Raw genomic sequence first — 14,801 nt, 5'->3', positions numbered from 1 at the left:
TATTTAAACTTATATATTTATAAATGCGAGGGGATATATATATATGTTTGTTTGTTTTTAGGGGAAAGTGTAAATGTATTACTTATGATTAGAATATGTTTAAATTATTTAATTTAATTAATTTATTTGAGTATAATGATTAAGGGAAAGTGTGAATGTATTGTAAGATATCTGAAAAGGTTAGTCATGAGTACATGGAATGGTTAAAAGGGAAAGTTAAAAAGCTCCAAATAAATTATTAATAAAATATTAAAGCATCAAATATTATAAAAATTAGAAGAAAAGTAAAGAAAAGAAAAAATAAGTATAAACCCAACCCCCATATTGAATACACAGAATTGACAAGATATGGTGCTGAGATAAGAGCTGGAATTTGACTTACACTTAATTAACCTCAAGAGGATAAAGAAATAAAGAGGCTTAGTCAATGCAGACTGGATGGAAAACTTGATCAATGAAGGAATGATGGCTATATTAATCTGAGTTGTATAGAAAATAAGCGTGGTATAAGAAATGGATCTTGTCTAAGTGTACAATAAGGGCTTAATCGGTGCAGGGATATACATGTTGGTTGTTGTTTTATGTGTGTGTTGCTTAATGTATAAAAACCTAATAAAAATAATTTATAAAAAAAAATGTTTTTGATACTGGACAACAGAAATTCTAACTTAAATTTTTATTTTTTACTTGTTTTGGCATGGGGTTACCAGAATGTTGTGTTTTCATTTCCTCTCTTCTTTCTTCCCTTTTCTATCTTTTGAAAAACAATGCTTGTTGATGAGTGATGTGATTATATAATGCTCACGTTTTTGGCAATAAGATCCCCTCCAAAAGGCATACAGTCAGTCATAAAGATCTCCACAGTTACTAAAGAGAAAGAAAGGAAGAGACATACCCCAAGAGGCCGCGGATGATGTCCAGAATAGTGGCAATCTAATTTTTCAGATTCTTCAGATATGTCCACTTCCCCCTCATCACTAGATAATCGACTAGGCAAGTCTCCCGTCATGGAAGGCAAAGGGAGTTCCTGTCCATACCCACTGTGGTTTGAAGAACTGGTACTATTTATGCTATTTGTAGAGGAGGATCTAAAAAACAGTAAATTAAAGCAAGTTGTATTATTAACAGTGATGTGAGGCTCCTTAACTACCTTTACAAGCTCAGGGGTTTACAGTGCAATCCTACACATGCTTACTCAAGAACAAGTCCCACTGAATTGAAGGATACTTCTTCCCTAGTGAGTGAGAGCCAAAGACTGCAAAAGTCTAAGGACCCTATGCAATAACCGGTCTGAGCAGGAGATCTAGTGATCAAAAAATCCCCATTATCCAAGCTCATGTTCTCTAGAACCCCCAATTCCTGATTCTCCCCTCCTCCAAGTCCAAATATATTTTCCCGTTCCTATTCCAATCTTAAAAAATAAAACAGAACACAACACCTAAACTCCAAGCTCTAAATGTTGCAAACATATACAATGTTAAATGAATATAATTCACACAATTCATTCATACCAGACCTCAAGTTCTCTAGCAGCATTGCTGATCCCTTCGGTCCAAGTGTTTTTCTATAGGAAGTGACACAGTTCTGCTCTGATATGCCACTTGATAAGAACAGGTCTTTGTAAAAAAAAGTATCTAAGAGCCACTTCACATATTACAACTTTTTAAAACACAGACTAATAGGCAGGATACAAACGTGATATACACACTTTCAGCAATATAACAGAACTTTTCCTGCTTCCCCCTCACACTACAACCCATTTGGCTCCGGAACCCCCTCCCCCCATTCCCTCAGGAGCAGCATTTCAGGGCCCATCCTGCTGTGCCTTAGTTTGGATCCAAGTAGTCTCTTCATAGCCATGCAATTGTCTATCCCATACCGATACCCTCCACTTCTGAGTTGCATTATTTTATGTTCTCGCTTGAAGTTCTAACACCCGCTCAAGCAGAATGCAAAAAAGGCCCATCAGTTAACACTCCAGACATTCCAGAACCCTTTGCCTGGACAGGCCACTTACCTAGGAAATACTGAATTGGGTGGTCTAGATTTTGCAGGCGACGTTCCTTTGGGTTCTTGCCCAGAATTTACTGAAACTCCTGATAGAGAGTCTTGTGCTGGTACAGGTTGGTTCTGATGTGTTTCCCTTACAGACTGTGGATGTTCCTTATCTTTTGCTACTTCTTTTTCCCGGGATCGGGCTTTGTGTTCCGCCAGAAGGACATCAAACTGCTTCTTGCGCCCTGGAACTGCTCGCCGATGATTCAGTGAATGAGTCTTAAAATCAAGGTGGTTAAAGCATGAAGATATGTGTGTAATATATATATATATATATATAATGAGAGAGACATTACTCATTTTCTGATTTTAAAAAATACTAATCTAAGATACTAACAGAACAACCACTTAAAACAAGAACAGGAAACCGTCATTCTATAATTTATCTGATATTGGCTAATACGTCAGCCATATAAATGTATTTACTTACTTATTTACCCTACTTTTTACCCCAAGGGCTTTCAACATTCTCCCCTGTTGTATTTTATCCTTACAACAGCCCTGTGAGGAAGAACAAAGTTTGAGTCCAGTGGCACCTTTAAGACCAACAAGGTTTTATTCTGTGAGGAAGGTTAGGCTGAAGAACATGTGATTGGCCCAAGGTCAGCCAGCAAGCTTCCATGGCAGAGTGGAGATTTGAACCCACTGCACCACACTGGCTCTCAATACTATTTAATGAAACATAATAAGAATATTTGCCATGGAAACTGTCTCCTTAGTAAAGTAAAATTCAGTCTAGTGGCACTGAAGTGCAGCTAATGAAGGAAGCTCTGAATGATGAAAGCTCATGGCAGAATTAGTATTTGTTAGTCTTAAGATGCCACTGGACTCACATTATATTTTGGTGGTCCAGACTAACATGGTTACTCACTTGGAATTGTCTAATTGTTTTCTAAAGCACCATATATTCTACTATAACAGCATCCCCCGAACATGTTCAATACATCCTGCAATTTGAGAAGACTGGTAAACCTGTAATAATTGTTTTAAGGGGCCAAATTTTCTCTGTTTATAAAAGGTAAAGGTAAAGGTTCCCTTGCTCGAAAGCCAGTCGAATCCGACTCTAGGGTTGCGGTGCTCATCTCCGTTTCAAAGCTGAAGAGCCAGCGCTGTCCGAAGACGTTTCCGTGGTCATGTGGCCGGCATGACTAAACACCAAGGCGCACGGAACGCTGTTACCTTCCCACCAAAGTGGTACCTATTTATCTACTTGCAATTTCTTGCTTTCGAACTGCTAGGTTGGCAGGAGCTGGAACTAGAGACGGGAGCTCACCCTGTCTTGCGGCACCCGGGTCTTGAACCGCTGAACTACTTACCTTCCACAGCCTGCAGTTCAGCGTCTTAACCACTTGAGCCACCGCAGCTCTGTTTATACACTTCAACAAATTAGATATTTCAGATACTTTATACCATTATTCTGGCAATTATGGTTCTTATACCAGATTGTCAAGCTTTCATATGAAGTGATTTTTCAAGAAATGCCTCTCATCATTTAATTGCTTTCATCATGCTGCAGAATGCATAAGATGGAATTGTCCAGGGCAGCTGGAATCAGGAGAAAGTGTGTAGTCCCATCCAACCCAAACCACTGCTACTTGGAGCTGGAGAGAGCAAACAGGAGCAGGTGCAGGTGCCTCCCAAATTCACTTGTGCTGCTGGACATGCCACACGTTCACTGTCTGGGATGCTAAAGCCAGTAGAGTCAACCGCCTTTAGTGATTCTTCATTTAAGTGGCAGTGCTTAGGGTGATTTATACACTGCTGCTAAGGAAATACCAATCCACTTTCAGCCCTTAATTACTAGTAACTAGATGGGGAGAGATCAAACACTTGCTACAAAGTTTGTCTCTGGTCCATCTTGTTATGGCTTCACTTTGAGTTTCTGAATAATAATGATGCAAAATGCCCCATTTGGTCTAATATGGGATAACTCACGACTAGGTTAATCTATCCATCAGAAGAATGACTACTCCAACCAATACTGGTGAACAAAAAGTCAAATATGGCTTCGCATCACCTATAAGTACCAAATCTACCTTGCAGGTGAGTGATCTTGTGCAGGGTTTCTTTGTCTCAGGATCCAATACTCCACAGTGTTTATTTGGGTCGAACTCTCTTTCTGTGTAAAATAAATACAGTGAACACAGATTAATATGCTACAATCACATGAATGAAAATGAAGATGCAGTAAGGTTGCAGGTCAGAACAGAACTCTAAAAGGGTTGTATCTTCTTTTAGAAAGGTTATCATTTCTCTGCTTGTATCCTGTCTCATAATGCTAACATGCAAAGGCAGGGCTCCTCATGGCACCTGCCAGTACTTTTCTTGGCACCCACCAAGCTCTTCAGAAAGTGCACAGGGCCATTATAAGGCAGGGCTTGTTATTGGCTTCCCTCATTCAAATGAAAGCATTTTCAACCACAGGGTGTGGAGGGCTGGTAAACAACTGGGCCTTCCTTAACCAGTGTATGATTCCATACCCTCTTCAGAACTTCCTGCTTCCAGGAGGAGTGAGGAGGGAGGTATTCTGTTTGGCTCTGCATCCTGAGGCAGTCATTTTTGGGTTTGGCTACACCTCCCATGGAAGCCATTTTTGGGTTGGTGCTCACCCTCCCCTCTCAAAATTCCAAAGGGGTCCCCAGCCTTGAAAAAGTTGAGGGCCCATGCAATAAGATGTGGAAGATTCAGAAACTCAGCAGAACTACTATCAGTAATTCTGGAACTAAAAGAAGTTTATTACGGACCTGCAACATATTTGCCTCTGTAACAGGCCCCACAAGAACATTTCTGTAGAGCCCTTCCTAGCATCACAGACATCCCTTATTGACATATCTAGTCTAAGATAATGGGACAGATACCCACTTCTAATGCTGTTTACTCTGAGTAAAATAACCTAGATAGAATGAATATATATATATATATAAATTTTTAGGCTATATGATTGTAATGACAGGCTTGAAAGAATTTAGAAGAGGTCAGAAGAGCGAGGAGCAGTACCCCAGCATCACTCCTTCCAACTAGAAGATTAAGCATTTGTATGCAGGTCACACAATTAATCTTTTCTGGACCCAGTTCTAATATTTAACACTTAGTATACACAAGCCTTGGCATTGGGGAGATATGTAATGTGAGAACTGCCTGTTCAGGAAAAGAAGGGTGGTGGGTTTGAAGCACAATGTTAAATATTTTTCTTTCTTTGCACTGATGGGAAGAAGGCAGAAGGGCAAATAGAAAGGGAAGTATTTTGCCTTGTAAAGAAGGGGGAATGGACCTGAAATTTAGAACACAACTTTTACTCTTAACTGTGCCTATCCTTAAAATACACTAGTCTTTGTTCATAAACTTTCAAGGAATGGGACTGCCTACCCTTCCCAGTCAAGTAGTTATGTTACAGAATATATATAGGAAGATCAACTCAGAGCATAACTATGTGTTACACTGCTTATAGGTCTGCCCCCCACGTCCTGTCAAGCAGATGTGCACTGGTCCCTCCCAGTGAAACGCGTGATTCTTAGATGTGGGGAACCAATCTGTACTGAAACCATGGCACATGGGGACAAAAGGCTAAAGACCCACCCACATGCACACTCCATTTCCCCAATCTGAAACCACACCAGGGAGCTACTATTTGCACCATTGGGGAAACCAGTATGTTGACCATCAGCACACAAAAGTTTCCACAACAATTCCCAGGGGCCATTTCAGGTCAAGAGAACAGTGTGTGGAGGGGGGAGCTTAAGCCCCCTTCTTGGGACAATATCTATCTCAAAAAAGCTTTTACTGTTTCAGAAAAGAATCACAGCATTGAATGGCAATAGCCACTCATGTTACACAAAGACTTGAGCCAATATTGCTGCCCTTGAACTAAGCTAACAAAACTAGTTAATGGTATCCATTGGTTGAATACAGCTCTTTGAGAAGGGTCACATCAGACATTTGTAAAAGAGAGTCAGTAGTGAACCTGCCACATACAGCTTAGTCTGGAAAATAATGCTGCTAAAACAGCAGTTATTTTCACAAAAAGGGGGTTCCTGCTTCAACAGTGCAGTCAACAGATCACATCTTCTGTTATAAACAGACTAAATTTGATTAGTTTGAACCAAAATTAAGAGACAAAGTTAAGAGACATTTTGTTTTACACTGTCTGGAACAGATCTAGATGTTTCTATTTTTAAAAAAATGTCTACTGCAGGGGTCCCCAACATGGTGTCTGTGGGTGCCATTGTTCCCACCAACTCTTTTTCTGGCACCCACCAAGTGTTTTTAGACAGTGGGTGGGGCCAGCTGCAGCTTTCCCCCCAACAAGATTTCTGATTGGTCATTGGAGATTGGCTTCACATTTTTAAAAAAATGTTGTTCTGGCAGCAGTTGCCACCACAGCAAAAGGGTCTTCACCGTGCGATTTAGAGGCCCCTGCCACACGGGGGGAAATTGCTGCGGGCAAAGTGCAGCTTTTGAAAGCCGCACCAAAAGAAACACGCGGCGGCGGGATCACACAGCTCCTCTGAGCCGCCGCGCAGTTCCTCCCCGGCACGATCAGATGCCGAGGGGAAGCCACTGAAGAAAGAGCGAGGCAGCCGAACTGCGCATGTGTGCTCTTGCGCAGTTTGGCCGGGAGCCTGGATTGCTACCGAAGACGGGTGCACCGGCGATCCCACGGCCGCGCTTGCTGCAGCGTGCCAGGTAAGTCCTGCTCTTTTGCAGGTTCTTTTTTGATGCGCGCTTTAGGCTTGAAGGGACGGATCGGGGATGGGTGCACGCCGATTCCCAGATGTTGTGGTGTACCCGCGCCCGTTTGCTACGCCCCCGATCCATCCCTCTCCCGGGCCAAAACCTTCCATGTGACTGGGGCCAAAGTAAGCTGCAGCGACGATATGGTGGCTGGCTCTGATTCCTATAGTAGCCATTTTGTGGCTGCACCCACCATGCTGTGTCAGACTTCTGAAGGTGCCCACAGGCTCAAAAAGCTTGGGGACCCCTTGTCTAGTATTTAACAGCCATCTATTTTGGCTTGGCCAGTTCAACATGGAAACTGTAATAGCAAACAATATTGATAGCTTGATAATAAATAATGCAGCTTGGAAGAAACATGCAAATACCACTGAAGAACATGGATCCAAAGCACTGAAAGCAAAGTTCTTGGACAGAAAGAAGTTACACAGCTGTTAATGTGCCTTGATACAACAAGTATTTGAGCACACACATGACCTGTGCAACCTGCATTATTCTTTCCAATATGGGAAGGAAAATGTATGTTCTCCTCCCTTCCCGCTTGCTCAGCATTACTTTATTTTCCCAGACAGGTTACTTGCTGTCCAATTCTAAACAGAGTTATACGCTTTCTAAGCCCATTGACTTCAATGAGTTTAGAAAAATGCAGCTCCTCTTAAGACTGCATTGTAAGTGCACTGTTCCTCTGGATTCTAGAAGGAGTGCTGTTCACCCTATAGAGATGATTATGATAATTCTCTATTTTCCAGCCACCCTACACTGGCTCTTAATCCACCCTCAGTTTCTCTGCTCACTTGATTTCTTCTGTGTTAACACTGACCAGTTTTTCACCGCTTCTCCATTGGGTTCCTTGTCCTTTCTGTGTTTCATACAAGCCTTTTCTTATTACTTTCAAATGTCTTTATCCCTTTCCCCTTTTTATTTATCTTTCTTTTATTCCTCTCTTCCATCATATGTGTTCTATTCCTCTATCAATAAGCTCTTTGTTAAATTCCGTATTTCTACCCCAGGTTGCTATCTCTTTCCTTCAGATGACCGTATCACTGAAATGTTATCCTATCCTACCCCTCCCACCCTGATATTTTTCAGACACCACTATTCTTTCCTTTAAAAAAATGAATTTTTTTCTTTTCATAGGCCTTTAATTATTCATTTCTGCCCACGCACACACTATCCTCTACCCTCTTCCCTTGCTTGTCCAGTCTATTAAGATTATATGCAACAGGCAATGCCAAACTTTACTTTTTAAATGTTACATATTTTTAAGTATCTTTAAAATAAACTACAATATAATTTCTCATCACAGAAACCAAGTACTGTTTCAGAAAGTGGCATTCATCTTCCTCTTGACTTAAGGGGGATATTGTTTTTTGATCATCTTCATTACAACATTAAATGATGTATCCATTTAGGTGTCCCCTCCAACCCAAGCATGCAGTAATAATTCAATATTATTACTTATTTTGAGAGTATATGATTAATCAAGTGAACATAGTGGTTTGCCATAGCCTGCAACTAATTTTTCTTTCCAACTGGTTACAATACAGCCATGATGGGTCACATGAAGTGAATGCTGACCAATGAGACACTTAATGGGGCACTTATCTTGCAGCAAGAGAGACAGAACAGGCATTTTTTACTCATGCAAATCAGTTGTGCTATATACATGAGTGTTTCATTTCACTAATTCAAATTTTAGATCATTCTTTTAAAACTATCGGATAGATAGGACAGATGTCATTATACAGCTAACACACTAAATGGGGTGGATCTTATCTAGGGCAAACAGAGCTGCAATAGATGACAGAGTACTTTCCCCGTCCTCCCTCTCCCTGCAGTGCCCCTGGGGAGGTCTAGCAGAGCCCCAGAAACAGAATGGGAGGGGATGAAGGGGGGGGGGTCTGCAGTGTGTCTGTAGGATTGCCAAAAACTGCCTTCCCTCTCTTCTGCAGGTGAAAGTGCCTCTCTCAAACATAAAATGGACAGGATTGAAGCCCTAGGATTGAAAGAAGCCTACTTCTTTCAGAAGAATGTGCTGTCAAGTCACAACAACTCATAGCAACCCCATTCATAGATCCTCTCTTCAATACACACCTCAATGTGGTAAGGGGGTTTGAATGTGTCAGTGAAGCTGAAAGCAATACTGTCCTTCGTTTATACTCTGTCAAGAGTCTAAACTCCTAGCAGATTCACTCAAGGCAGAATGATCCAAAAGCCACCAAACCAAGACGCAACCATCCCATTCAGGAATCAATGGTCACCTCGGCAGAAGAGAACTCGGGGTTCCAAAGGTGAGGGGGCCAAGGCATCCTTGAAATGCAGCTACTGGGCAGCAGCAGTAGTGAACGATGACACTGGTGGAGGATCTTTCATAGACAATACCAGTGACACTTCAGCTCACCCTGGTTAGCAATGCATAGAAGGTGGCAATGGCAAACCACTTCTGATCTCTTATACCTCAAGAACCCTATGATGAGACACAGTTCTTGTCCTCTTTGCCAAATTAAGGAGAATAGACCACTAATTTGAAATCTGGGGCCCAGTTAAGTTTATATAGCCTAGATATCTTATTCATGGACTGAATATAGAGAGGGGGAGGGCGCCAGTCACTAAACAATGTGGCAGTATGCTGAACTGCTCAGCAACAGAATACTGCTAAACGAAGAACGAGGGGATCTCATTCAGAGTCATGCTGCAACAGCTGCTTACCTGAAAGTCTCTTGTAAGGCTTGTTACTGTTTTTAGTGCTGTTCTGGTGCTTCTTATCTACTGATGGAGCTAGGCCTCCTTTGCCGTTCAGAATCTTTTCTGGTGATGGTGGCACTGATTTAGATGTCAAAGCAGATTTAACCAAGGCTGGAGCAGTTATGGCAGATGATGAAGCTGAGGAGGTGGTGATGGTGGTAGTGGTTGTAGAGTTCATTTTAACATTGGCACCATCTGCCTTCACTAGGTTAGGGATTTTCTCTAGGCTGACTATAGGAACGGGAACACTGAAACACCAAAGGGAAAAAAAATCTTCAAAATGTATTTTCTGCACCACATTATTCTTTTTCCATACTCCATACAGTCTCTTCATCTTCCATATCTGATATGATATCAGTTTACATACACTACACCTGGAAACAACCTATAGCTGGTATGTTCAGTAGCCTGTGCATTAGTACTTTGAAGTATTTCCATAAAGACTAGAAACAGATTGTTTTTTAAAAAATACAGTCACCAATGAGAAAATAGACCCTACTTTTTTGCAAATTCATATTCCTTCTTGATGATTGATTTACAACACTTATTCTTGAAAGAAGATGGATTTAATGTGCTTCTAACCACCAATTAGGATCAGTGACCTCGACACTGCAGGAGTCTACCAATGGGATTAAAAATAATATCAACGTATTTTACTGAAATTAAATAGCTTTGTAGAGATAAGATTCTCTTTTAACAACCTCTCTATAATCATATCATAACATTGAATACATCTGGCAGACAAGTATATAGCTTAAAGTCCTGTGACTGTAAATCATATTTCTCTAATAATCCTTTTAAAACAATACGATGAACATGTCCTATCTCTACCACTTATGACATTCATTACCTATACAAATCAACAGCTTGTCCACTCAGATTAATTCCCATCTCTGGATATCACCCAGCCCATATGTGTTATTCCCCTGCCTGTGAACATTCAGAATGTGGTACTGGGCAGAGAATTCCGCACCTCAACAATAGTTAGCCCCTTGGGTCAGCTTGCTTTTTCTTGCTTGTGCTACTCAGATAATGCTATTGATATATAAACAAACCCAATGATTAGCTAAACACAGCCTTGTTGCCATTGTAGTGGCAAGAAGGGTTTGAACGCGGGGGGCAGTGGCAGGTGAAGATTCAGGTGGCATGTGAACAAAAACGATGGGGGTTTGGTAAATTTTCCTGTCGACAAGGTACAGGTTATTCCCTGCACATGACTACTGAAGCATACTATGCCAAATAAGCAAACATGCACAGAAGTCAAAGCACACAGCTCTGGCTACTTGATTTTTTTTTAAGATCCACCATACATAGCCTATATCCACAGCCTTTATTTTTGAAGTCCTTTTGTGTCCCACTATGCCCATGAGGTTTGTTGCGGTTATTACTTGTGTCTGCACTCATTCCTAGATCTCAGTCAATTCAAGAAGGAGTTTTCACACAAAGCACTATATAAAAGTACTTGGGGCAGGCTTTTATTCTGTATTAGCCTTGTGGATGCAGGACAGAAAGGAAGAGAACACCTGTCAATTTACCCAGAGGTCAGAGGCCTTACCTGGCATTTCTTTACTTTAGAAAATCAGGCAGGAGGTTACAGGGGACAGGATACCACGGACAGCAGTGGCAGCCAAGATGCAGTGCAGAATATCCAAAGGCACTTACCAGTCAAAACACTTCTGTTTGAAAAGGCTTTTAGCTCCAGTAGCCAAAAGCTGTCCAGCACTTTTAAAATGTTTTAATTATTTCACTGAAGTTTCAATTATTATTTTCTGAATGCATTACACACACACACACACATTCATTTATGTAGTCTGCCTTGTAAATAGCACAGCAGAAATGTGGGGTATAACTATTTAAAATAAATAACATGAATAAACTCAGTGTACACTTTTGCTAATTCTAGTGGGGCCCCCATATTTGTTAGCTGTACCAAAAACAAGCTGTAGACAATGAAAGTATTTATATTCACAATAAAGATGAGAGAAGACTGTCCTGGGTGAAATTGGCCCCAAGACAGGGTAGAAACTCTTCACTTGTCTAAAATATTTCCATACTTTAACTATAGACTTTTAACTAACCAGTGAATCCTGAAATTGTGCATACAGTTGTGCAGTTACTTTGTAAATCTTGACAAAGAACTCTTTTGATTACATGTTTTCTCCAAATTCATGGGACGCATCATCAGTGCAGTTCTATCCAGAGTTACTCCAGACTAAGCCTATTAAAATAACTGGTTTAGACTGGAGTGACTCTGCATATGATTGCACTGTTAATGAAACAGTTGGCATAAGGCCTTACTGGTACACTTGAAAAGGATTTTTTTTAACAACCATGCAGATTAGTTTTATTATAAATTCAACCATCACACACTACTGCCTCAAGCACCATGCATTTACCAGTTCTTATCTTCATGTGGTTTTCTTCTCACTAGCTGTATTTAAGCATTTTTAAGCAATCTCATTTCTACTGTGAGAACTGGTCAAAGGCTGAAGATACTGAAGCTTCATATCTTGGTTGTGCTACACAGTTCTCATGTAGAGGTATCAGTTTCCAAGTCACACCAATTACCCATCTGAAAACTTCCATGACTGAAGCACCACTGCTGCTGTGTGTTTACCAGTATTTTAATTTCCTTACAGTTGGAAAGGTAACAGTTGCTCCTGCTGTCACATGGTAAGAAGGAATATTCATCATGTTTTAAACTGTAGAATTTTCAAGGACCCCACAAGAGAACTTGTCAGAGTGCTCTCAGAAGCTTACACATTAGTTGGATCCATAATCCACAGCACACTTAGCAGAACAGTCAGACCACTGTGAAGTTTGTTCCTGCCTTTCCTTGCCAGGCACTGATTATTGCCTATGTTACTTGCAATGCTTGCTGTTCAACAGCAAAGTCCCTGTCTATTTCAAGCTTATATTTCACATGTAAAGTGAGCATTTAGGAGGCTTCGCCTGCATGAACTGGTATGAACTATGAAAACAGTATGACTTGCAAGAAGACTCCATCCAGAGGAGGGGGGGGGGAAACTCAATAACCGAACTTCAACCCAATCCAATCCATTTACTGTTCTTTCAACCATTGTCACGAACATGAAAACACAATTGGATGAAACAAACCAGGCAGGTGGCTCTTTAAATATACTGTGCTATAACTGCCACCAGATATTTGGCCACCTGTACAGTACCTTGGTTTTCTACATCTCTTAGTAACCAAGAAATTTTCTCATCCACAGAGTCAAAGCCAGCTTCAAGTAATGGGACAATTAAGTTTGGTATTAAACCTGAAAATACAGGACAATCTAATACTATATGGTCAAACAGAGTCTATTCGATCTGAACCACAGGTATATAATCTATCAGCAAATGGTATACCTTGGTATCATCCCATTACAACTGCAAACAGCAATGCATTCAACTGTGCTAACACAAAAGCCCTTCTATACCGTGGTATTCTCAGCAGAAGAAAATATCTTGGCATTTTAATTGGATGGGGAATACCAAGTGAAAGAACACTCTCTCCAGGCTCTAATGGTCATGGTTCTGTAATCTAGATCCTTCAGACAGCATTTTATCAAATTGCTCAGTTCCTGTCTTTCTAGGGCAACCATAATTTCATTTGTTATATTTAGGTGTAACAATTTACTCTCCACCATCCTATCCCGATTGGATTTATAAGGATCACTTCTAATAGACTCAAAAAGCCTGTTTCACTATTTGATCTAAAAAAAATTATTTTAAAATTAAATGCTCTCTGCCACGCTTTAGCCTCCAAAGACATTTCTCCAAGTCCTGCAGCAAAACCATCCAGGCAGCACATTTTGGGGCTCCCAGAATGCAGAGTAAAAAGCTTAACAAAGAGCAGTCAATATTTTCTGTTACCAAATTAATCCAAACACCTGCTGCATATAGTTAGTGTCTAGGAACCTTAGCACTGAAGGCACAAATTGCAGTTTGGGACATATTATCCTCCTGCAGTATATAAAAAATCTTGTCATGGCTCTATCTGAACTAGTGGCAGCTCTCATTGCCAAACTCAGATGGATCTTCCAGGAAAAACTAGCCCTCAAACATTACTCCCAGATATCTGAACTGCTCAATCTGATCAATATTGTAACCGGCAATTGACCATTTGAACTTTCTGTGCCCTTGTTTCTTACTAAAAAGGAGAACTTAATTAATAACCAGGCCTTCTTTGGAACAGTAATCTGAGAAGGAATGCAAGAGTCTACACATTCTCACTACAGATCTTGCAAGCAATGCTGCATCATTGGCATATAGTAGTGCTGGCAACTTAAGGGAGGCTAAATATGGTAAGTGGTAATCACTGCAGGACAGGAAGGAGCACAAATCATTAATACAAATATTAAATTGCAGCGGTGCAAGGCTGCAACCTTGCTTCACACCCTTATTCAAAGTAATCTGATCTGACAGTTGACCAGAGGGGCCATACCTCACTTGAGAAGAAGGGGAATCACAGAGTTGATGAATCAAAAATAATGATCTTCTTTCCATAGAAGTGTTCCTTGACTTCTCCCAGAGTCTCTTTCTAGGTACTGAGTCAAAATCAGCCTTGAGGTCCATGAATGCAAGCTCCAGCATGCCCTCATTAAAGTTAGTATACTTGTCTATCAAGTACTGGAGGGTGTAGCAATGATCAACAGCACTAGCACCCTTCCAGAATCTGTCCTGTTCTCAACCCAGAATTGCCTCTTCCTCCAACCAAGCTGACAACTTGTCAATAACCTAACTTAATAAATTCAGTGGAAGGAAACCAGATATAGCAGGATTAGAAAGAGCCTAGTAAAGTTGCTACTAAAACAGTGTATTTGAGGCATATATGTGACCAATAAAGGGATCTTATTTTCACAAGCTCAACTTGTACCCAAACCAGTATTTGCCTTTTTAATTGTGAAACAGGAGATCCGAAGACTGTCTGGCAGCCTGAAACTCTAGCTCTTTTTGAGGCAAGCTAGGTTTATTTTTTGGCTGAGAGAACTGTGAATGACCCAAGGTTACTCAGCTGGCTTCAAGTGGAGAAGTGGAGAATCGAACCTGGATCGCCAGTTTAGATCGCCAGTTTAGAGTCCACTGGTCTTAACTATTACACCAAACTGGCTCCAAGATATAAATAGGATATACAAATTTAAATCAATCTAAAACTGGTTTTCAAGGCAGCTCATGTTTAGTCAATTAGATTGCTATCTTGTTTCTTCCCCCCCCCCTTCTCCCCTCTAAGTAACAGTGTGGAGAAGAAATGGCATCACATCTCT

At 40.8% G+C, this 14,801-nt stretch overlaps 1 protein-coding gene across 1 annotated transcript in view; it reads right to left on the bottom strand.

The window, feature by feature from the left end:
- The window catches only part of ATXN7L1 (ataxin 7 like 1), a 127,794-nt gene that overhangs the window by 23,074 nt on the left and 89,919 nt on the right, over positions 1–14,801 (bottom strand). Inside the window, exons 5-8 of the mRNA XM_015415051.1 lie at positions 9,496–9,779; positions 4,092–4,174; positions 2,018–2,274; positions 896–1,088 (exon numbers count right to left, since the gene is read on the bottom strand). Of these exons, the coding sequence (XP_015270537.1) occupies positions 896–1,088; positions 2,018–2,274; positions 4,092–4,174; positions 9,496–9,779 (817 nt within the window). The remainder of the gene's footprint in view (positions 1–895; positions 1,089–2,017; positions 2,275–4,091; positions 4,175–9,495; positions 9,780–14,801) is intronic.

Source organism: Gekko japonicus, unplaced genomic scaffold, assembly GCF_001447785.1.
Source record: "Gekko japonicus isolate JY-2015 unplaced genomic scaffold, Gekko_japonicus_V1.1 scaffold5, whole genome shotgun sequence".
Lineage (NCBI taxonomy): Eukaryota > Metazoa > Chordata > Lepidosauria > Squamata > Gekkonidae > Gekko > Gekko japonicus.
The sequence above is the reverse complement of the archived record's forward strand: the minus strand, read 5'-3'. Positions and strand labels throughout refer to the sequence as shown.